This window comes from Anomalospiza imberbis, chromosome 1 (genome assembly GCF_031753505.1).
Source record: "Anomalospiza imberbis isolate Cuckoo-Finch-1a 21T00152 chromosome 1, ASM3175350v1, whole genome shotgun sequence".
Lineage (NCBI taxonomy): Eukaryota > Metazoa > Chordata > Aves > Passeriformes > Viduidae > Anomalospiza > Anomalospiza imberbis.
In genome coordinates, this window is record NC_089681.1 from 39,149,889 (window position 1) to 39,173,725 (window position 23,837).

General features: G+C 40.1%; 1 protein-coding gene and 1 long non-coding RNA gene across 4 annotated transcripts; one reads left to right on the top strand and one right to left on the bottom strand.

The window, feature by feature from the left end:
* Nucleotides 1-2,050: 2,050 nt before the first annotated feature.
* On the top strand, nt 2,051-22,797 carry LOC137473009 (DGAT1/2-independent enzyme synthesizing storage lipids-like). 3 transcript variants are annotated; one of them, XM_068188652.1, is made up of 7 exons: nt 2,051-2,314; nt 5,952-6,282; nt 8,633-8,797; nt 14,133-14,326; nt 16,498-16,558; nt 18,371-18,510; nt 20,524-22,797. In XM_068188652.1, exons 2-7 carry the CDS (start codon nt 5,955-5,957, stop codon nt 20,626-20,628), a joined length of 993 nt encoding a protein of 330 aa, XP_068044753.1. In that variant the 5' UTR covers nt 2,051-2,314; nt 5,952-5,954; the 3' UTR covers nt 20,629-22,797. The 3 variants fall into 3 exon arrangements, 2 of the variants coding, with proteins under 2 accessions (XP_068044753.1, XP_068044765.1); XR_010998559.1 differs by lacking the exons at nt 18,371-18,510; nt 20,524-22,797 and adding an exon at nt 15,968-16,168; XM_068188664.1 differs by lacking the exons at nt 18,371-18,510; nt 20,524-22,797 and adding an exon at nt 18,053-18,240.
* On the bottom strand, nt 15,717-20,319 carry LOC137473023 (uncharacterized). Its single transcript, XR_010998560.1, has 2 exons — nt 20,175-20,319; nt 15,717-18,057 (listed from the first exon to the last, which is right to left on the bottom strand). It is a non-coding gene; the product is annotated as an uncharacterized lncRNA (long non-coding RNA).
* Nucleotides 22,798-23,837: the final 1,040 nt, after the last annotated feature.

A 23,837-nucleotide genomic window follows, 5' to 3' on the forward strand; every position in this document is an offset into this window, starting at 1 on the left:
CTCACAATGGAGCACTAACCTTGGGTGGGAGATATGTAATCAGAGTGCTGAATATCTTTCAGCTATTTCTGTCTCTATCTGTTAAGAGTTCTGGATGACATCTATCTCCTCTATTTCAGCAGTTGTTTATATTTTCTAACAAGGTTTAAGTTTTTCCCGGGCTAGTATGTCTTTTAGCAGCACCACCGTACAGCTTCTCTGAGTAAAAAAATAATTTCTATTTTTTGTCTTCTGTCACAATTGTCTAAGAGTATTTTCTGGGGTCTCAAGATGATAGACAAAATTATTACTGAGAAACAGGAGGGATTTTGAATGATATATGTTATTTTCCTAATAAAAAATTTAAACTCTTTTTCCACAAATATTATAGTACTGGTGTAATAATAAGCAGTTATATTATTTTAGTGGTGCACTCTAGATTTTTACTTTTTTAGAGCAGTATTATAGAAACTAGAACTAAAAACTGGTGTTAGAGAAATTAGAGTTCTTGTCATACAAATAGAAATGTACTTGCAGATCAGATCACTCCCTTGGTGCACTTATTTTTTAGCCTCTCCATCATACAACAAAAAAAAGAAATGAAAACCAGCAAAGGACCCGTGCCTGCCTCAAAATGAAAACAGTATTTACGACTTTTGTTAGGTATATTTTGCCCAGTAAATACTGCAGGAAAATTCTGTTTTTGTAGCTTTTTGTGTGTAAGGTTTAACCAGCTCAAACAACAAGATTTTGCGTTGGGGAAGAATATGATACTGACAACACAGTAAATTAATAAAATCATAGAATATCTGGAGTTGGAAGGGACCCAGAAGGATCATCGAGCTCCAGCTCCTGTCCCTGTATAGGACAGCCCCAAGAGTCACACCATGTACCTGTCCACATTCCTCTTGAGCTCTGGCAGGCTTGGGGCTGTGACCAATTCATTAACTGGATGACAGTGGAAGCAGTTACACAGTAAAGAGTGTGTACAACTGCACATTTATTAATTGGAAGACGATGGAAACAGTTACATGGTAAACTGCATGCAACTGCTCAACTGAGCAGCTGCAGATGTGCAACAGACAGATGATGTCTGTGTAGAAGAGAGCTGGTCAGAAAGGCACAGCAGGAGGGGATCTGGAAGATCTGGCCAAGTTTATCCCAGCGAAGGCTGAGGGCGCAGCCATGGCAGTGTTCCACGCCATCCTAGCAGGTAGGGTATCTGCATCAATACCTTTGTGTTTGAAGCTGCACCCAGTGTCACTGGAACACTAATTATTTGACTGATTTTTATTTGTAAATACTTTTTTTTTTTTTTTAATATGTAAATCCAGGGATTACATCCACAGCTCTCGGGCAGTGAGCAATGCCTTAACAGCACTGTGAATGCCGTGTCTGCACCACAAAGTGTCTGGAACGCTGACGTACTGCAGTGGGTACGAGTGGGTACCAGGTATGCATGCTGCTGCTGCTGCTGTGGCAACACCAGCAGGGCTGGAGAAGTGGGACTGCACCCACCTGGCAGGTACCAGGGAAGGGCCAGCTGGGTATGCGGTGCCAAGGCAGGAGGGTGAACAGTGGGTGCCTGGTGCTGGGGGTCGTTTAATCCGGAGAAATGGAGACTTAGGGGTGACCTTATCAATCTCCGCAACTCCCTGAAAGGAGGTTGCAGCTGATTGGGGTTCGGCCTCTTTCCCCAGGCAACCAGTGACATCACGAGAGGACACAGTCTCAAGCTGCACCAAAGGAGGTTTAGGTGGGACATGAGGAAGGATTTCTTCACAGATTAGACATTGGAATGGGCTGCCCAGGGGGTGGTGGAGTCCCTGGAGGTGTTTAAGGAAAGGCTGGACGTGGCGGTCAGTGCTGCGGTCCAGTTGTCAAGCCGGTGTTCCGTCATAGCTTGGTCTCCGCGATCCCGCAGGTTTTTCCCAGCCCAATCCCCTCTGGAATTCTGTGGTTCCGGGCTCCCGCCCGCGCCGCCAGGCGGCGCCCTCCGCCCCCGCCGCCCCGCCCCTCCGGCTCGCGGGGAACGCGCGCCCCCTGGCGGCGCCCAGCCCGCGCCGCCGCGGCGGAAGCGGCGGGCGGTGCGTGCCGGACGCGGGTCCGGGCGGCTGCCGCGCCCCCGGCGGCGCGGAGTTCCCGCTGCCCTGCGCGCCCCCGCGGCCGCCCCCGCTCCGCAGGGCGCCCGCCCGCCCCCGCCCCGCCGCCGGGAGCCGCCCCGGCCCGGCCGCCCCGCGGGCACCCGGCCTCCGCGGGGGCGGCGGGCGGAGAGTAAAACCGGGCCCCGGCAGGGACGCGGGGCCGGAGCCGGTCCCGCCGCCGCCAGGGCAAGGTGAGCGGGCGCTGCCGGGCGGGTGGAGGGTCCCGGCCCGGGCCTGGCCCCGCTGCCACCACGCAGGTGCCTGGGCGGGAGGTGACTTGCCCTGGTGGCCTCGGTCACCGCCGAGCTCGGGGCCTTGCTTTAACCACACGGGCCGCGGGCGGAGCGCGATGGGAGCCGGGGGCGCTTCGTGGGGGCGGCCGGGCCCGGGCTGTGTCCTGCTGGCCAGGACAGCGGGGCTCGACCCCCTCCGGCCGCCTGCAGAAGGAGCCGCTGACCAGCCGGCACAGAAACCCGCCCAGTTCTTGGGCCAAAACAAGGGCTAAACCATCCTCCGACTTCTAGGGTCTCTCCTGTCGTAGGTGACATTAGCAGGATTATCAGGGTCTTCTGGTGATTTTCGTTTGTTTTGGTTTTTTTTTTTTTTTTTTTTTTTTTTTGCTGTGCTTGTGGTGGCAGTGCTAATTCTGGTGGAAACGCTCTCCGTAGCCGTGTGTTTCTGTTGGCAGGGACGTGTCGTAGCTGCTGCTTCGCGGTGTCTTTCTAGTTTGGAAACACTGGGATGTCCTCCAGAGGTTTCACTTGCACGTTGACTCTGCACGCTGAAATCGTGCTGTGTGTCCTTTGCAGCAGAGCGTGCTGCTGTCCCTAATCGCTCCTATCCTGATCAGTAGGGTCTCGGTGATCCCAGCATCTGCTGACTGCAGCTGAAGGCCTCCGCTGTAGTTGAGGACTTTTCTGGGTCATGTGCCAGAAGTCAGTGATGGGAATTGTGTGTTAGCCTTGTTTCCACATCATAAAGCTTGAAGTTATAAGAAGCATAAGTTGTTAGCACTCTAATTAGTCAAATGAGAAATTTTGTCTTTGTGAACTAGTGAAAAATGTGAGCTGCTGCATTAGCAAGTTAGAACTTAAGAATGTGTATTTTGAACTGCTCAACAGTGAGCTGGAACAGACCAGTGTTGTTGCCTGTTAGTGGCATGCAAGAACTATTTTGAACCTGTGTTCAGTGTGGAACTTCTGGGCTTTTTTTTGATCATGATCTGCCTTCCCTTCTTCACTGCCATAGTACCCACATTGTGATGACAGTACTGGTGCTCTTAATGAATGTGGGAAGTAGAATCTTCACAGCAAAGGGACAGGAGGCAACAGACACAAGGTGTAGTAAGGGGAACTCTAGAACTAGAATAAAGAAAAACATTTGCACCATGAAGGTATTCAAGCACTGGATTAGGGGATCAAAGAAGCTGTGGGATCTCTGTCCGTGGAGATACTATAGACTGGACTGGATATGTCATTGAACAACCTGATTTAACTGGCTAGTTAGGAAGAGGTTGGACAGTGTAACTTCCAGTATAAATTATCCTGTGATGCTCCTCAAGATGAGGAAGCAGTGTTGTTCAGGGTAGATTTGACTGTTCCTGAGGGAAGGCAGTGCTTTAGCTCTTACCTCTGTGGCTGGTAGCACAGAAGATGTTAGCTCTTAGTTTCTGTTGCAGGTTAGCACACAGATATGCAAGTAAACTTCAAAAACTGTGGTGATTGCATTTGAGGTATTGCATTGAACATTATAGGCAAAAGGACACGTAATATTTTGCAAGACTGACATGTGTGAACAGGACTTTACTTGATGGAGGATTTGGGATTTGGGGAAAGCCATAAGCAATTTAAAGTAGTTAATAAGTGGGAGAGTATAGCTATAAGCTTTCTTTTAAGCTACGCAATCACCTCTGAGTTTTGAAAAAATGCTTCTGTGCTGTAACCCATGCTCCATATTGTTCTCTAGGTAGTAGGTGGAGCCATTGGAGAGGTCCAGGCATAACAATCTGATTAATATTGTGGTGTTGAATACTATTCCTCAATCTTGCTTGGTCTCACAAGTGGTGTTTCTTAAAATTGCTGTGGGTGTTTGCTGCCTGACAGGTTCTGGAGTTCAGCTCTGGCAACTGAAATGAAAAAGAGCTTTCTCTTGCTCTCCCACACTCTCTCTCTCCCATCCTTTCCCCCTAATTCACACCCCAAAGACAGGGGTGCATGAATTCAGTGAAGGGCATGTCACTAATGCTATGTGCTTATATGAGGCTGGAGATAAATCGGCTACCCATCACACTGTCCTCAAGAACATGCTGAGGAGCAAAATGTTGTAAGCCTGAATTAGTTTGGAGCAGCCATGGATTGTGGGAGCAAAGATCAGCTTTTTTCTCACTAGTAGGAGCTAGTTACCTTGACTAATGTAGGTAGAGGCCGATTTCCAAAAACAAAGGAAAAGGGACATCCTTGCTCTGTCAGAATGTGAGGGAAAATGGAGATGGGAAAATAAGTGAAATGAGTTCTACTCTAGTATGTGTTTCAATGTTCCTTAACAAATGTGGAGTAAAATTGAGCTGCTTTGTGATTTTTGTTGTCACACAGTGTTCTGAAAGCAATATTATCGTCTGTATTTCAGTCTCTTGTTTCTCGCAAAAACAAAGCAAGAGTAAAGGAATAGTAGACGTACATGTTTGTCTAGGCATAGGAGCTTTGCAGACATACCTGCTGTAAGTCACATTCTAATAAACAAAATACAGCAACTTCAAACTTAGATTCTTTTCATTTTTAGAAATGCTGTTCTTCCATTTCTCTCTACAAGCCTATTATACAGTTGCAACATTTTTTTTCTTCTTGGTCCTGACTAGCGGAACTTGGAATATTGATCAACCAGTTTTTTTCTAGCCTAGAATAATTTTTGTGCCCAGAGGTATTGTTTGCTGTTCAAGCACTAAAATAGCCAAGCATTCAGGCTGTCCTGTATTTGTAAGGTGAAGTGAATAGCAACTTGTCCCCTAAATTGTACAAAGCTAAGAAAAAAAAAATGTTGCTCCAGAGTTACAGTAAGCCTGAAATTGCAGGCTTGACATCTGTGGGCTGGTAACTTTTTAGGAGCTGGCATTGGAGTGGAGAGATTCTTATATATAGACACAGTAAAGCCAGAGCAGTTAAAACTCTAAAGAGGACTTTTGTGACCTTTTTTCCCTTTTGTCTTTTCTGCTGCCTCTCAGTGTTGTGCTTTGGGTCTTGACATGTTGCTATCAGAAAATTTCTGGTTACAAGTTAAGATCTTTCCAGAACTGAGACTTTCTTATTTGAGAATCTTCTTCCTGAGATGTTCTAGGGTTATAGTGAGTGGAAGTGTTCAGCAGGTTTTCCTTAAAGCACTGGATTTGAGATTGTGCTGTTTCCTGTTGTAGTTAGTGTTTGAGATAAGGTTTTATTTTATTGTAATGATAAGTTAGACTAATCAATACTGCTTTCTGAAATTCAAAAATTCAGTATTAATTGGTATTGGTAACAGAATAAATGTTCTGGGTCTGTGCAAGTTGTACAGCTTTCAATGAGATAAAATCCTAGCCTGAAATAAAGTAATTGCACCATCTTTCTCCATTAGAATTGTCAGCATTTCCAGTACCTAAAAGAAAAGGACTGTAAAGATCAAGTAAAAGTTTTGCTGTGTGAAGTGCTATGTTTCTAATAGGTACTGCTGGGATATGGGGTAGATTGTATATGAATAAAATGCATCAGAGAGGTTAATTATATGAATAAACAGTATAGGCAGATCTATATTTTTTGGAAGATTTATTAATATACTTTTTAAAATTTTTCTTTTAAACAGGAGATGACAGGTGGAAATGAATCCTCTACTGCAGGACCAACATCTATGTCCTATTTAACTTGCCTGACTTACATTCTGGAAGAATGGACTGGTGTGGAGGATATTGGAGATTATCTGAGTTATGCATTCTACATTTTATGGTTGCTTTTTCCACTTGTAGTAGTCTTTGTACTTCCAGGAGTTATTATCATTCTCTTCTATGTTTCCATTCTCTGGCTTCATATTTATAAAAGGAAGAATGAAATAAAGGAAGCTTATTCCCATGACGTTTGGATAGGTGCAAGAGAAATGTTGGCAACCATATGGGATGGACATGGGAGAATATGGCATGGTAAGTGAGATCTGACCTTTCATTAAAAACTTCTGAAGCTCTTATTCCTCATTTAGCTTTCAAGATTATCAAGATATGCCTGATTGTTGCTGCTAGTGCATACCAGTTGAGGCCAGGTGTTTTTTCTGTTTTATGAGTGACTGTCAGTTGTGCTTGAGACAAAAAAAAAGGACATTGAGACTTTTTTGAATGTAAGTTTTTTGTCTTATGCATTTTTTCCTTTGCTGCTATAAAATGACATCTCTGTTCTGGTTAAATATATGCAAAATTTTAAGTGTCTTTTTTTCCATTTTTTGCTTTGTATAACAATTCCTGGATTTCCTCATTTGAAGAAGACCTGAAATGTGTGTTGTTTTAAAAATTAGATCAATTAATTGTATAATTTCAGGGTTAATATAAGAAGACTGGAAGTTAAATGCCAGTTCCCTGATAGCTAGTATGTCAGCCAGCACATGTTGGCATAATTTAATTGCACTTAACCAGTCTTACATGAAATGCCAAATGATGGCTAAAAGGAGCACTTAGTTGCTTCTTGAAATTACCTTCAGAGCCTGAGAGTGTTACAGAACTCTACTTTTTTATTTATCTTTGTATTTTTGACTACTACTTTCTCTACTAGATTGTCAAAACTAAGGGCCCTGTTCTTTGTCCTTCTGCTATTATTTCTTTATAAAGACAGACTTAATAAATGGTTTGGCTTTTCTGTCTAAGGAAATCATAAGTCTCTTTCAGAGCATTCAGTCTAGATGCAGCTAAAGGAGAAAGAGATACTTCAGAACAATTTACATAAAGAATAAATCCTTGAAAATCATCTCTATTTGTTCTCTAGTCAAAGGAAAGCGGGTTTTCAAGGCATTGATAACCAGATGGTGCAGCAGCTGTATCAGATGGGCTTTGTAAGACTAAGATGTAACTTTCAAATCTAGGAAACTACACTACATCAAAATCAACTGCTACATCAAAGAGCTTAAAATGCTCACTTCACAATAAAAAGCTATTTACTTTTTTTTTCACAAGAAAATAATTTTTAAGGCCTTGGCTCTTTTAATCCTTAGTAACTTTTTCTTTTCATAAGGTCTGACATTTTATTTGTGCAAGAAGATTCTTATCCGGTCCCTCATTGAGAGCTGTGACTTTTTTCTAACCTGCCAGCTGCTTCCCTCTTATCTATACACTTGCCTCGCTAAAGAATGAAATGTTTTCCAGTTATTTTTTCCCCTACTTGATTCATCAGGATATCATAAGAACAACTTTCCATCCTGAAATCCAACAGCATTAATTAAAAAAAGAGAAAAAATCAACCATACAATGAAAAAGCCCCAAACCTGGTGATTGATACCTGTAACTTTTTATGTATTACGCCAATGCCACGTGTGTCACTTGCTGGCTTGGAGCACAGTTAGCAGTCCCTTGTGATGGGACAGATGACACACTTGTGATGTGTTGCAGCTCCACAGGTATACAAAGTGAAATAGAGGGAGAAGAGCCAAGAGTACCTTCAGAATTAAATTAATGGAATAGGAGTTGCAGATCTGATTAGCTTAGGAAGAAGTGACAGGATTTGGTTGAGGGTTTTTTTTCGGTGTTTTGTTTTAGATTGCTTTATTTTATTTTTAAAAAGATACTGCAACAGTACTGCTGGGCATTAACTGAGTATGTTCTATACTGATGCATTTTGTGTTAATTAAATATATTCTGCCCTGTAACTTGGAATAGAAATGTGAGGTCAGGAAGAAGCTTATGTGTGTTTATGTATTTTTTAGCTACACATATTTAGCTAGTCCCAACTAGCTTTTAGTATATAGTGATGGAAAGCTGGAACAGGTATAACTTGGAGAGAAGTAACAAAGATAAACTTCATGTCCTGGAGTAAAAGGAGACATGAAAATGGGTGCTGTCATGTCAAGTCTTCTAAAACAGTCACCGATGGCAATGAACTTCAAAAGGTTAATAATAGCTTGAAATAGTTGTTTCTCCACTCCAGTCTGTATTTTGATTTCTCTTGAATGATTGATTCTGAGGACTTTGCAGCCTTGAAAATAGTGAACTGAAAAAATAAGGATAAATTATACAGTTTGAAATAGTGCAACTGGGTGTTTTCTTTTAATGTTGGGGGTTTTTTTTTTGCTCTTTCTCTGTGTAGTGCCTTAAATGAAACTTGTATTCTCTATGAAGCAACTTGTATTTCCTGTAGGTAAGTGAAGAGCTAACTTGCAGTATCATCGGTCACTTTGCTCTAACCACTTCTCAATCCATGTTGGTTTCAGTTTGCCAGCTTGCTGCAAGTTAGTTTATTTGGGATAGAACTGGATAAAAATATAACATCTGTTACATTTTTAACTCCTAACAGGTTATGAGCTTCATGGTGTTGAAAATATTCCTCAAGGACCAGGACTTGTTGTGTTTTATCATGGAGCTACTCCCGTTGACTATATCTATTTCTCAGCTAGACTTCATATAATGAAGAAGAGGCGCTGCAATGTAGTAGCTGATCATTTTGTCTTTAGATTACCAGGTAACACACTTCATTATAAACAAGCAGTTTTGGAATTCTTATTTTAATTTTCTAATTGTGTTATTAGTAAAAATGGTGTTGCAGGAGCACAGCTTTCAGAACAGACATTCAGACAAATTTAGTGAAAGTTTTGAAACAGAGCATTTTCTTTACAAACAAGAACGAGACTGGCCCATGCAAGGATGGGACATAGTCCTGCCTGGGTAGCACCTTCCAATGACTCTATGGTGTTTAGAAACAAAGAGAACGAGATTGTAGGAGAAGCAGTGTTCTCTGTATTAATCATTAGCAAAGATTTCAATAAGACATTTCTTTTTGATTAACATAGGCAGAATGAGTGGTGTGAACTGATTAAGAATTAAACTGTTTGGAAAAAATACCCTGTACGTTAAGAATAATAGACTGGAGAGACAATGCATTTTCTTATCCCATCCAACTCTTATCTAGTTGAGGCTGGCAGGCAGTGGTACCTGTGCCTAGGAAGACTGTTTCAAGTAGAATCTGTTGTGGAGGAAAGCTAGAGAAGTGTTCAACATGTTTGTGTGAAACATGGGGTGAAGCAGGTAGAAAATGAAAAATACGTTTAGGGCACGATTTTGGCTGGGTAGCCTAGTGAAATGCACTGCCAGTTGGTGAAATTATTATGTGAGGGGTTTGGTTTTTTGTCTGTGTGAAATACAGTAGTACCCTCTTTCTTTCTCAAGTTTGGTTTGTGATTAAAGGCCTGTCAATTCACAAAATGAATTACAAGGAGCATTCTGTAGTGTACTGGTGCTGTTAGTAGAACCAACTCATGTAAGAAAACTGTCTTTTTGTTGGTATAGATTTATTTCAGCCTTAGTCCCTGAAAAGAACTTTTTCATACTGATTACAGTATGGCTTTGCCTCTACAACTGCTTTTGCCAACAGATTAATGTATCAATGGTTATCAGATCTTTTGCATACAGATAACTAATATATCCTGCTTCGTGGTGCAGATTTGGCTGTGTATTGTATCTTTATAGGCACAGATGTTTATCAAATGGGACATTATGTTTTACTCCTTTTCTGCTTAAAAATAAGGCTCTAAGTGCGAGTATACTTATGAGTCCCCCAAATATTGTTCAGTAGCATTGCAGAAACATCTTGCTGAATGGCTGATCTTGAAGAACTGGTTTAGCGGTACAACATCTAGCTAACAGCTACAGGCATTCCTCAGGGATTGATACTGAGAGCACTGCTGCTTAGAGCTTTTATAGTACCCCTGGATGAGGGCCTGGAGGATGCACAGGAAATTCACTGATGATACCAAACTGGAGGAGCTGCTGATATACTGGGCATTAAAGCTTGTTCTCAGAGTGACTTCATAGAATTCAACTGGTAGAAATATTATGTTCAACAAAAGCAAATGTGGAGTTGCGCATCTGGGATAGAGCAATTCTGTGCCACAGTTCTCTGGATAACAGGGGGCTTTCCAGGAAAGGACTTACGATTCTAGTGGACAACAAGCTGAATGTGAGTTGGCCGTGTGCCTTTACAGCGAAGATGAACTGCATGGTGAGCTTTTTGTAGTATGAATGTAGCCACTGGTTTGAGTGAAGAGATTTTTTTCGCTTAGTATGGCACCTGTGCAAGCACATCCTGTGACATGGTGTCCAGTTTTGGACTCCCTGGTACAAGGTCATCAGTGGATGATGGGGATCTGGAGCACACAGTGTACAAGGAGAGGTTGAGAGAACTGGATTTGTTTGGTGTGTACCAGAGAAGGGTGGGGAAAGATACTATTGCTGTCTTCAGCGACCTAGTGGGAGGGTGGGGAGAAGAGGGAGTCAGACTCTTCTCACAGGTGCTCAGCAATAGATTGAGAAGTAACAGAGACAAGTTGCAACACAGGAAATTTTGATTAGATATGTGGAAAGGTATTTTACCATGAGGGAGATCAGACACTTGAACAGATTGTTTAGGCAAGTTGGGGAATCTCCATCCTTGCAGACTTTCAAAACTCTACTGGGTGAGGCTCTGAATAGCCTGATCTAGTTGAACCCGCTTTGAGTGGGAGGCTGGACTAGATGACCTCCAGAGCTTCCTTCTAATCTACGTAATTCTATGATTCTGTGAAGGAATTAAGGCTGTTCAGGGAGACAAGTCCAAAGAGCCCAGAAAATGTTGTGGATTTTTTCAAAATAAGCACAGTAATCTATGACTGGCAACTCAGGTAGGTGCTGCTTCCCTTGTGAATCAAACCAGAAAGACTGTGTAATTTTATCCTAATACCAAGGCTGTCTGATCTTGATTAAGTGTTCAGATTAAATTGGATGCTTTGCAGAAGATGTTTAAACCAAAATTATTATGCTCAATGCAGGGAAAATGGGAAGGGGTGGCAGTGCATTTGGGGAGTCTGTTAGACACACATGGATGTGTCAGAATTGTGTCAGTATTAAGTATGCTTTTCTTGCAGTTTTGGAGGAGAAGGATATGAAATATGGTCATGTGAATTCTTTTTTTCCTTCTTTTATAACTAGAGGTTAGCTACAGGGAAAAACAAACTCAGTATTCCAGCTTTCTGGTTCCTTCAGACTCTTAGCTGTGTAGTGCTCAGAAAAACATTTACTTCTCTAAGTTTAGGAGAAAGCCTTTTCCCAAAGCTTTCAGAGAGGATTGAGATTTCACTTGTGTTCTTCTCCATCATCCTCTGCTATAGTATGGGCCATTTTTGCTTCCTAAAGTCATCTGGGAGCCCTCTTTAAAAGTTGCCTGCTATTTTATGTAACTAAGACAATCCCTTCCCTGTAATGTTCCAGAGGAAAGGACCTTTGGCTTCTTGTCTGTTACATGCGCAAGATGTTGCAAAGTATCTTGTGGACTGGATGCTCTGCAGATATATATGTGTGATTACCTACAACTATGGAAGGTTGGATTCAGTGGTCTAAATGGTTCCTCTCTGTCTGGGGTCCTAAAGGTCAACCATGGAAAAATGATGACATGCTTGTCATCCTGGTATCTGGTAGCTGACAGCCCTGATATTACAGTCAAGATAGAAAAATGTACATAGTGCACAAATTGAGAGCAGTATTACATGCCTTACTGGGTACTCTCCAAAGGTTTTTCAAACATTTCTGCCAATACAGCCTTGTGGAAAATAGAAGAGTGTGTTGGGGCAAAGGACACAGTTCAGGTTGAACTGTGGAATAAAAGTAAATTCGAACTTCTTGGTGTCTGGAAGAATATGTTCTGCATGGCTGAAAAATTGTGTTTAGATATTTGAGTGTTGTTTTGTGGTTTAAAATGGAAAAACGATTCTTGGTTCCTTTCATGCAGGGCTACCTGGTACTACCCCAGTGTTTCTTCTAAATTTCTGGTGATCTTTGCCTTGGACACAGGCATCCTGGCTGTCCTTTCTGGGCCATTGTGTCAGATTCTGTCTCTCAGCTGCTTTAGGGGAGCCAGGTCCTTCTTTGGTACTGAAGCAGAGATATCAATAGTAATGTGTGATCTGCTGGCAAGGCTGTGAAGTACAGCTCAGAATATAAAGTTGATACTAAAAGTCAAGAGAGGAAATACAGCTGAGAAATTTTGTGAGGACTTGAAACCTCCCTGGACAACTACTCTGTAGTACATTTTTTTTTTGTCTGTATTTTGTCAATATTCTGTTCTTTTTTTTTACTGATCTATGAACTGGTGTTTGCTTTGTCACACACACCCTCCCCCTCATCCCTTCCTCAGTGTATCCAATGCAGAAATGGTGTTGTCACAGTCTTTGCTTCTTTGGAGTCTCTTTTCCTGCTCATCTCAACCCTTTTCATGACTGTTTTGTCTGTCTCCTGAGCTTACTAATAGAAAGTACTTAGAGACAGGCAGCTTTTTACCACCAGGTACATTCCAAAGCGCTTTAATTAGTTTGGGAATGTCAAGCATTGTAAAAATCAGCTATTGAAAATCCCACAAAAAAAAAGCACCTGAAGGAAATGAATTTCAATTAGGTAAACTCTGTTTCAGGTGTTCTTCCATGCAAATGCTACTAGGTGAAGACTGAGTGTCATCAGCAGTGTGTGAGGCAGGCATGGCAAAATATGAGACAGGTGTAATGCAGCTCGTGTTCTGTGGCTGTGTGTATGGGCAGATCCTGATTGGGTATAGAGATAAGTTGGGAGTAATTATACTCACACCAGTTAAAAAGACTAGTTAGAAATCAGAGTTTAGTTAAGAATACATTAATAATGTGTTGCCTCGTGCTTTTCTTCCTAAGCCCTTAGTTTATGCAAGCTATAAGACCTCTGTCGTCTTAACTTTGTTTGGGCTCTCCTTTAGCATGTATGTGTATGTAGCAAATGTGTGTTTATAGTCACAGCTATTCATTTGTTATTAAGAGGTGAACTTAACTAGATCAGTTCTTTGTCTATGGCTGATAAGGTTGTTTGCTTCAATGGGAAACTTCAAGACAGAGAAGTAATGCTCCCCTTACCACCCAGTCATCCAAAGTTACCATTTTGGTACTATTACTACACTACTCATAAATACTGTATAAGTTTAAAATCTGTTGAACCAACTGAACAGGACTTACTTCATGCAAACAGAGGTCTGTGGTAATTATGTCCTTTAACGATAGGCTAGTTGTCTAAATTGATCAGACGTGTTCCTTTTGATGCTTGTAGCAAAATTTTGATGTTCTACTGTTTCTTGAAGAGTACAGTCTGAATGACAAGTCAAATTCAAGGTGATATGAGGAGTTTATGTAACCTTAGGTCAAAAACTTCAGTTACAATATTAACATAAGGTGAGTGTACCCAGTTGAGGCTTACCAGATGCTTCTCTGTATGAAATGCCATCCAGGTACTCACAGACTGAACCAGAGTCAATTGCTGCAGTGATCCCTTATGCAGAGAACCATGCATTTTCTTTGTCATTCTCCTTCTTATGCACTACTGTTCTTTACTGAAGTTCACAAAACAGAACCACAACAATTTCCTGGTTTTGCTTCTTGTTTCTCTCTATTTGGGCTGTGCTATGTTTGAGCAGTAGAGCTTGAGCAAGGACCCAATGCCCTTGAGTCAAACAGCTCCTTTGAAGGGACATGTGAAGGATATCACAGAGTGCTTGACAGTTCTTTTTCAGTTTAGTCCTGACTGTGGGATAACACTTGACTTTACTATGACAAAAAGCCACTGAAAATCCTAAATCTTCAACTTTGCAGACCAAAATCTGTAAGCTAGACTTAATGCTTCAGTCCCTCTTGGGGACTGGGGACCACAGCTTATTAGACAATTAAGTTTTAGCCATAGTGTTCCTTGCTGGGAATCTGTACTCAATGGTAGTATGAAGTTACATTTTCAGAATTAATGTTATCTTAAACCTACAGGTTTTAGAATACTCCTTGAGGTGTTTGGAGTTATACATGGACCAAAAGAAGCTTGTGTCAGGACTCTGGAGGAGGGCCATCTGTTAGCCATTGCCCCAGGTGGAGTTCGGGAAGCACTCTTCAGTGATGAAATGTACACTATTTTGTGGAGTGATCGGAAGGGCTTTGCTCAGGTGGCCATTGATGCAAAAGTGGTAAGTATGACACATAATGGAAGAGAAGCAAAGAAAGCTAAGTTATTAGTACTTTCTTCCAGAGAAAGCTGTTTTGATTATCATATATTTGATGTTAGATTTCTGACTGTCATGAGTATGGTCTACATGCTCTAATAATTACATTTCAAGACTCTTTTTGTCGCTTTTGATAGATAAGAAGGCTTATGAGTCAGCTAAGAATAGTGTGGTTAGGAAGTCCAGAGTTCAAAAGAACAAGAGATGAAATAAAAGATGGTTTCTCCTTATAAGCATACGCTGTTTTATACATACCTGGTTAATATTGTGATGGTCTAGCCCTCCCTGACCAGCATGGTTGGGAAACAACCCTACATACCAGAGTCACGGAATGTGCTGAGTTGGGAGGGACCATCAGGATCATGGAGTCCAACTCAATGTGTCCGTTTGTTCTGTCACTGAAGTGTGGTGTGACCAGCAGGGTATAGACTCGCCGACACTTTGTACTGTATTGGTATTTTATGGTAGTGAGGGATGTCCAGGGCTGGTCCCTGGTGTGAACTCTTCAGTTCTAATGTACAGCACAGGGCTTGGTCAGCAGGCAGGTAGTTACTCATAGAGGACCAACTGTTAAGGCACAACAGTGTGTGATATATTTGAGTATATTGAACTATTTTAGTAATAATTTCAGAGTCCCTCTTGTTCTAGATTTGTACTTGGAAGATGTGTCATATGTCCATAGGTCTGCATATACCTAATTTAAAAGCAAGTCTCACACCAGGAGTTTTATATTTAGCTACTGTCAAAGACAGACTACATAAATCTCTGGATTTTATACAGAAATAGAATACTTTTAAGACCCAAGTGTGCATCACTTTTCTCACAAGGAAAATAATACTGTTTAAACAGGTATTTTCAACAAGTTTAGATTTTACTAATGTATTACAATAGCATGTGAAAGACCATACTTGAGATTCAACTATGATTGTACTAGTTGCATTTATTTTATTGGAAGTGTGTTGGTTCCCTTTATGCACTCACAAAGGTCTTGTAGCTTCATCCCCTCTAAAAAAAACCCCAAGAGATGCAGTAAAATAGAAAGAGTGTCAGAGGCAGGCTGAACTGGGAAAAACATCTTTATTTCAATTAAAGATGAACTTCCAAGTCACCTTGAATCATCAGCAGAACTCCTCATGGAAAGAAGAATGTGTCTGATACACCAGAAAAATGTGTCTAAAACTGGCGCCTTCAACCTGTTGAAGTTGTCTTATTTCAGCAGGTTTTTTTGCCAGAATTTCTGTCATATAAACAAAAATTTCTACCTCTAAGTCAAAAGTAAGATGTTCCAAATAAGATTGTTCTAGAAAAAAGATTTGTATGCCTTCAGTTTAGGCAACTGCACTTCTTCTTATGCTCTGTAATTATTTACAGACTTTTTTTTCCTCTCAAAAAACTCCCAACTTGAGCCATGTCTGAAAAGTTACATGTGCTAGCTCATCCCCATGCTTGGCTTTAAAAAGTTTAAAACAATTTGAGTTCATGAAAATCCCATTAAGAGTTCTGTATTTCTGATGATGCTGTGTACAACGGGCACATACTATAAAATGCTATTGAAAAACTTTATATTGTAGCTGACCCCCTCATAGTTCTTGTAAATCTTGACAGCTGTTTGCAATTTTAAAAACAGCAATAAAAACTTGGAATATTCAACACCATTCCAAGTACTTATCAGCAGAAATAAGTCATGGACATGTATTGAATATGACACATCAAGTGTGAAGCAATACCATCAGCACAGAGAGGCATCGGACAAGTTTAGTGTCCCAATCCTCTGAATCCTTCCCTTTGAGCATAACTACAAATTAGGTAAGAGGTTTAAGCACTTAAGTCACAACTGTGCAAACACTGCTACATGGGGGGAGGGATGCCTAAAAGCTCCATAGGTTCTGAAATTCTGGACTGCTCTAAGAAAATAGACTTGTTGAAACAGTGACTCACTGAAATCTTGTGGTATTCTCCAGTTTGAAACCTCATGGCAGAAGGTTACAGAAGAACTTCAGAATACCTGTTTTACTCTCTGTATATTCTTGTCTGAGAAACCTTAAATTAATTTGCCTGTTGAGTTTAAGTGAGGTAGAAGTTTTTTAGATAGTACTATCTTCCTTAAATTCTTAATTATTTTTTTTCCCTCCTAGCCCGTCATCCCTATGTTTACACAAAATGTTCGAGAAGGCTTTAGGACATTAGGAGGAATAAGTAAGATATTTTCTGTTTTTCTGTAGTTTATTTTTCCATGTGTTTAGCCTATCTCTGTAGAAATAATCATCATATAAGTTTGAGATTCAGCACAGCCTTGTTTCTTGATGTTTGCTCTCTGGTAGAGTTCAGAGATATTATTAGGATTTAATATCAGCATTAGATGTGACATTGGCTCATCTAGGTTATTTTCCACATAACAGTGTTCTTTTGAACTAGCAGTAGAAGAAAGAAAAAAAGACACAGAAAAAGGCAGGAAGATTTAAAGTACTTTTTTTCTCTGCTTATATCTGCTAGGCCAACCCTAGGTTTTCTGCTGTCTGTTAAGAAGCAAAGCAAACAGGTTGGCAACTGATACATTATTTCTGCTCTCCTAAAGCTCTGTGCTTACACCTCTACCTGTACTTAAAGTTTGAACGGTTTGAACTACATTTAATCTGTAGTTGCTTTTCTATTCTGCTCTAGACCTGTGGTTCCTCACAAAACCTTGCGTTTGGCAGCTCTCCTTCCTTGTCTCTGTGGAACTTACAGCCAGAACATGAATAGATGGGTATTGTGTCTGAGGGATCCATCTCTGGGATGATTAGATGCCCACATCTCTGCTCATTTGCTAGTGTTAAACTCCCTCTTTTTTATATCTCTTAGTTACTACCTAGAAGAGGGGCCTGAACAAGTCTCCACACCACATGTTCTGCCTCAATTATGGCATCATCACCTTCATCAGAGGGCTGCAGGGCAACACAGTTCTGTTTCTCTCCCCCTCTGCTTAAGAGCTATATATTGCACAAGAAAACCAAGGCATCAGATGCCAAAGCTGGAATAATTCATGCATTTGTCATGTTGTACAAAAATAAACAGCAATTAATTGTTGCTGTGTTCAGGAGAATCCCAAACAGAGGAAATTGAAGCCAAAATCATTTATGCTACTTGAATTCTACAGCATAGTTGCTAGAGGAGTGTAATTTCTTGGTCACTGGAGGTGTTACTCCAGTTTCGGTGGTTTTGTCTTTGTTTTTATAGGTTGTGTACAGAAAATTCCACATCTTGAGCAGTATGGATTTTTTTATGTCAGCATGCCGGTTAATGGAGTTTCTTGTCTGAAATTGAGGAAGATAGTATTAGTGCACTTTTTTCAAATAATCTCTTCTGGGTACATTTGGGATAAATGCTTAGAAGATGGCATGTGGAGAAGGATGTGTCCTCCTGGAGCTGTTTGAAATACCTGTTTTTTTTTCTCTTTTTATGTTGTTTAACTGCAACCAATGTGTGATATGAAAGAGCAATTCAGTATGCTAGCATGAGTGACCTTTAGGCAGATAAGGCTATTTCTGATCCTTTAGACCTCAGTGGGACTGAACATGCCATTTTCCAATACTAGTTTCTAATGCTAACCTGTCAAATAAGCTGAACCTGTAACCTGTATTGCGTAGGATTCTCTTCCTCTCCAGAGAGGCAGCTATTGAATTTTTCTCCTCTTTTTTCTTCTTGTTTCAGCTACTCTTTGGAGGAAAGACTTCATACCAAGTTAGGGTAGAAATAAGTCTGATATAAGCATTAATGCGGCTTTTAGGAAATAAAAGTCAAGGTATGGTAGCACTTGAGATGACACATTATTTGAGAGTCTGGGTTGGGAGCTAGATTACTTTGCAAGCCAGTTTCAGTGTTGACATAGTGGGGATAAAAAAACCTTACAGAATAATTCCAGTGTCTCTCTTTCTCTCTTTCTCTCTTCCCTCCTTTACCCTCCCCCACTCCCCTTCTCCTTTCCCCATCTTTCTTTCTCCCATTTTCAACTACATTTTTTCACATTAGAAATACTTAGGTCACTATACGAGCGTATTAGGTTGCCGGTAGTTCCTCTGTACGGGGGGTTTCCTGTCAAGCTGCGTACATTTATTGGAGAACCCATTCCATATGAACCAAATATGACTGCTGAGGAACTAGCTGCAAAGGTAAGATAGTTATTTATAGATGTACATTTAAAATAATGAGTGTTCTGATAAAAAACACTGCAATAGTCTTGTCAAGTGATTTCTGTCTAGGAGCCAGTTATAGAAATTGGTGGAATCATGGTAAGTTTGGTACTTGCCTAACTCTGAATGTTGTTCTTAAATACCATATTTTTATTACTACAACTTGCAGATGTTCTAGGTCTTTTACAGTTAATTGCACCCTATATTTGCTTTAAGAAACAACTTGCTTTAAAGACTGAAGAAGTTTGGTCAGACAAGACAACTCTCAGTTGACAGAGAGAAGCACTTCAACCAAGAGGAAGCATTCTGCTTCCTGGTGTTTTCAGAAAGATGCTAAGGAAGCCTTTCAAACATAGCAAATCTATGTTCACAAACTGTTGGAATTACATACAATAAAAGAAAAATACAAATAATTTCACTGCTTTGTCTAGTGAGTTTCTATTTTGTCCAGTTTCTAGCCCAGCAATTTAACTTCTAAATGTTCCTGTAATTAAGATTTAGATGCCTTATAGAAAGGATTTTCAGGTCCTCATGTTTATTCAGTTTATTAATAGATTTCACAGTGCAAAGACATAAACCAGTTAAGTGGTGGAGCAGTGAGATGGAGTGGACTGAAGTAGGTATTTTTGAAAACTCCACAGATGGTCACTTAAAATATTCTGAAAACTTCACTTGAGAGAGAGACCTTTCTTGACCATGCAGGTGTCAGTTCAGTTGTCTCTCTTTGCCTGTTTATCCTATGATTAGGTCTCCACAAAAAGACTCTTAAAATGTTTATCTGCAAAATCTTAGACCCTGGTTATAGAGCACTGGTTGTTTCTTTTGTGGGGTCACTCTGACTGGACTTCAGAACTGCTGGCTTTCAGCAGAGAATGTGTTTAAGTTACTTTCAGACAGGCATTGACATCTTACATTTATGCCAACCCTCACTTTTTTCTGACTTAAGTTCAGATTCTGCTAGATAAAGCCCCTAGAGTACAAATTCACTAGAATCTTATTTGAAGTGATTCTGAAGTTGTGTCTTGTGTTTTGGGCTATGGCACGGTATGCATTTTCCCATTATATAGAGCAAAAAATAAAACTCAAAATTTTTTACCTAATACAAATTTTAGATCTGTAGAGTCACTTAGGACCAGATGTATGAAGTCCTTCTCCAAGGACATAACAGTTGATCACTTACTTCATATAAACAATGGGAGCTTGTACCAATAAACATACTACCAACATCTGCCCTTGCTGACCACTGGTTTACAGAGGCAAATCATTCTCTGTTCTTCTGTTTCTGGCCTTAAGAATTCCCTAGCCTGTGCTTGTCCAGGCAGAATAGGAGACGTGTTCTCACCACAGCTTTTGCATGTTGCCCTGCTTTTGAATGTTCCCTATAGAGTTTTTATATAATAAGGGTAACTGGTGTGCACTCCTTGGCCTGTTTGTTTTTTGAGTGAAAGTGAGGGCTGCTGCCACATGCAGCTAAGTGGCCTGAGCATGTGTCACAGGACCAGATCCTTCAGGGGCCTTGGGTCCAGAGGGCATTACTTTGTACAAGTCAAATCTGCTGAGACACAATGGTGTTTCCAGTGCCGCTTCTGAGCATGTGTAGAAGCAAAGGTGATGCCCGCTGGAAGAGCGTCATTGATGCAAACCTGGGCATAGGCAGGAGTTTGAGTTGCAGTACATCATGCAGGTGTTTAACATGCTTTATAGACCTAAGTCTCTTCATGAATTTACTCTGTTGTTGTTTGACTTTTGTGCATCACTAATACAGCTTGTGAACACAGCTACCAGACATAAGAGATACTAGTTTGTTAGTCTGTTTTTTGACAGTGTTGTCATAATCACATCCTATGGGCTTAAATATGGAAGAATAGTATTTTGAACTTTCAGTAGTTCTGTGGTATTTGAAAGGATTAAAAAGAGCCTAGAAATTGTGTTATTATATGAGCAGTATGAAGATGAGGTTTTCTGACCAAAACCTTTTCTCTTTCCCTACAGACAAAAGCAGCAGTCCAAGCTCTCATAGAAAAACATCAGAAAATACCAGGAAATATATTTAGGGCTTTAATGGAACGATTTCAAACACAAAAGAAACAAGATTAAGGTCTTCTGAACTTAAACTTCTATAACTACTATTTAGTTATAATATTCTTAAAGTCACATTTGTAAATTATTCATTCTTCTAATAATAGGTTTTAAATACTGTCCTAATGATACTGCTGTATAATTTAAGATGGAAGTCACTTGCCCATGCCCTTTCCCCTGTCCAGTATCAAGCTCAGGAACCCAAACTTCAAATCATTCATAATGGGGTAAAGTTTAATTTTTGATAAATGCATTCCTACTTTGGAAGTGTCTGGGTTGTTGATTCTGGGTTTGTTTTGGGTTATTTTTTCCAAATAATACTGCAAGCCTTTATGTATATGGTCTGTCTTCCTTTTGGTCTGTCATTGTCTCCCATCCCCAACATGATGGATCTCTAACCTCAATGTCAAGCCCTCTGCAGAGCTGGAGTCTTGCAGTCTTGACCCTCATCATTAAGGAGTTTTTGTGGGCCAGATGAATGCCATACAACACATATGAAAACTTTCCTGAGATTGTTACTCTCACACTGCTGGGAAGCAGTCCACCACTTTCGACCTGCAGAACATCTAGCAGTGCCTGCAAAACCTGTGTTGCAAAGTGTTTAGTTTTGCTGGGTGAGCTCAGAAATGGTTCAGAGGAGTGAAAATTGATTAGAGAACTACAGTGATCCAAGGAGGTTTGTTATGGAAACCACTCCGATGCTGTGGATGAGAACCCTACAACACAACTGCTATTCCAAGCCAAGGCATATTGGATATCTGCCCTTAAGCAGAGACTTGTCCCATTTATTTCTCAATAAATCTATAAATTCTCTTTTGAAACAATGAGCCAAGCATTCAAACATCAAGAAGTAAAAATGAGAATACGGTTTAGTAATATGAGCTCAAAAATCTTTATTTTGATGGAAAGAGAAAATTGTTACAACACTGTAAAAGCAGTAGGCTTTTTGAAAAACAGAATTGGCATTCCCAAATACCTTTAAGATTTAGTATGTGGATAAACTATTAAATATATTCTTCAAACAGTTATTTATGTAAGTTATATAATGAAGGAGAGGGAGTTCTGTATACTTAAGTGAAAACAATTGAATCAACAGGAGAGAGACGCAAGATTGAGCTTTTGTGCGCTTACAGCAAATGATATTTTTTTCTTAGCTAAAGCCTATGGTTTTATTGTCCATATAGGAAATATCTGAAATATTTCTTCTAATTTGCAGGAATTTTGGTCTACAGTTCTTAATTAAAATCTGGCAACTTTTTAGTTCTGGGATGAGGACAAACTCCTTCAGAAAAAAAAGGCTTTTGCTATATGATGTGGTTGCCTTTCGATATTGTTGGGGTGTGACCTTTTCTTAAAAAAAATACACCTCCCTGAAAAATACCCAACAAATAACCAACATTTGAAGGAGCAGTTGTATTTGATATAGTAGTCATTCCTCTCACCATTTAAGCACATACTTTGCTTTATGCTCTTTTAAATGTGTAAATTAGTGTTATTGCATAACTGCATGTGGGTGATGCCCTATGTTAAAAAAATATGGGGAATTGTCTATCAAATGTGGTTCACAGGAAGCAAAAGGCTTACTTACTTTATGATATTACTTTTTACCAAAAACATTTTACGTGGTGGTAAATTTTTTAAGGCTTTGGGAAGAATCATGGTATATAAAAGCAAATGCCCATTCTGAAGTTTTTTCAATGACTTGGGTTTTACTTGAAGACAAGATTGTATTCCTTTTAATTTATTGGACTGTGTTTCAAAAATGCTGTTAACACAGCATGTCATTAAAAATGATAATGCTAAATTCCTGCATTGAAGTATAACTTAAGTATCATTTTTTTTACTGTCCATCTTGAGAAAAATGTACATCAGTCTGTGTTGTGAACATCTCAAAGCTGAACATATTTTGTGTTGAGGTTAGATGTATGTAAAAGAGAACTCAATTCTAAAAGGTTCCATTAGACATGGACAGACACTGTTAACAGATTTTGTAAAATTTATTTTATTAAGTATGTAGATTATTTGCTGCAGTTTTGTCCCTTTATGTATTGAAAGATCAGTATAAAAATGAAGGGCAGTATTGGTATTCTCTTAAGTGTTCATATTTGTATGGGCCTTTCATATTTATTTCTATATATTAAAAATATATAGATGACACCTTTTGAATAAAATTGACAACTGGAACAGCCTTGTGAAGTTTTGTGTTGTGTTTGAACTAAATGGAATGATATATGGCCTGTCCTGCTGAACCTTGAGTGGTTTTGAGCAGCATGTTCCACCCCTGAGATTCCCTTCTTGCCTTGCAGTGTCTGAATAGGGATGGAAGGAACGAAACCCCATAAGGAATGAAATGAAAAATAATTCAGACAACAGTGGAATAAAGGAAAAAAGTCACATAAACAATAAGGTCTGAGTTTTAATAGTTGCAGTCTGTGCTGCAGAGGGCCTTTACAAGCACTGCAGTACCACTTTAGTTAACGGTTTTGCACAGAAAATAGGCTATAAACACTAACTAGTAAGGTTTATTTGTACATATTTGGGGTGTGAATGATTGCCTGCTTAGTTTTATTGAAAAAGAGGCAGACATGGATAGATACTCTCACAAGTAAGATTATAGACTTGGCATCCTTTTAGCTGATTTGGTTTACTGTGCATCAAGCAGAAGTAAGTATTCAAAGGAAATTTTAGCAGGGTTAGACTAAACCACCGATTGTCTGGTTGGCCTTTAGATACACTGAAGACATTACATGTTTCGCCATGTGAACAGCATAAGCAGGATATGCATTTTTAGGTTGTTTGGAAGTAGAGCAACTGCTGTACTGACAGGTCTTCATCATTGTCTCTCAACAAGACCCAAATCTCCTACTGGCCAATCTACTGTCCTGTTGTGTAATAGCATAGCTCAGTCTGAACATCTATTATTAGGATGCTTTCACATGAAATTAATCTCTGCAAATGCAAGGTAGAGCAGTTAATCAGCACTGTCAACGCAACTGTGTGGCTCATCCGGTATGGGGTTTGCTGTACAAGTATAGCATTATGTTGCTTCATCCTATTATTCTGTGGAGAAGATACAGCTATGATGACAGTGTGTTATGTCTACAGTGCTTAATCCCTATTAAGCCCATCATGGACACTAGGATGCTTCTCTTGGTGTTACTTTGACATCAAAAAATTACCGTACCAAAAGTAAATGTGGAAGTGCGCGGAATTGCTACGTGAGCATA

Bases quoted from the DNA above. Each gene is read 5' to 3' on its own strand.
- LOC137473009 (XM_068188652.1), top strand. From the start codon at position 5,955: ATGACAGGTGGAAATGAATCCTCTACTGCAGGACCAACATCTATGTCC. The intron at 8,798-14,132 runs GTAACACACTTC...TTAAACCTACAG, and splicing joins TTTTGTCTTTAGATTACCAG to GTTTTAGAATACTCCTTGAG. The intron at 16,559-18,370 runs GTAAGATATTTT...TTTTCACATTAG, and splicing joins TAGGACATTAGGAGGAATAA to AAATACTTAGGTCACTATAC.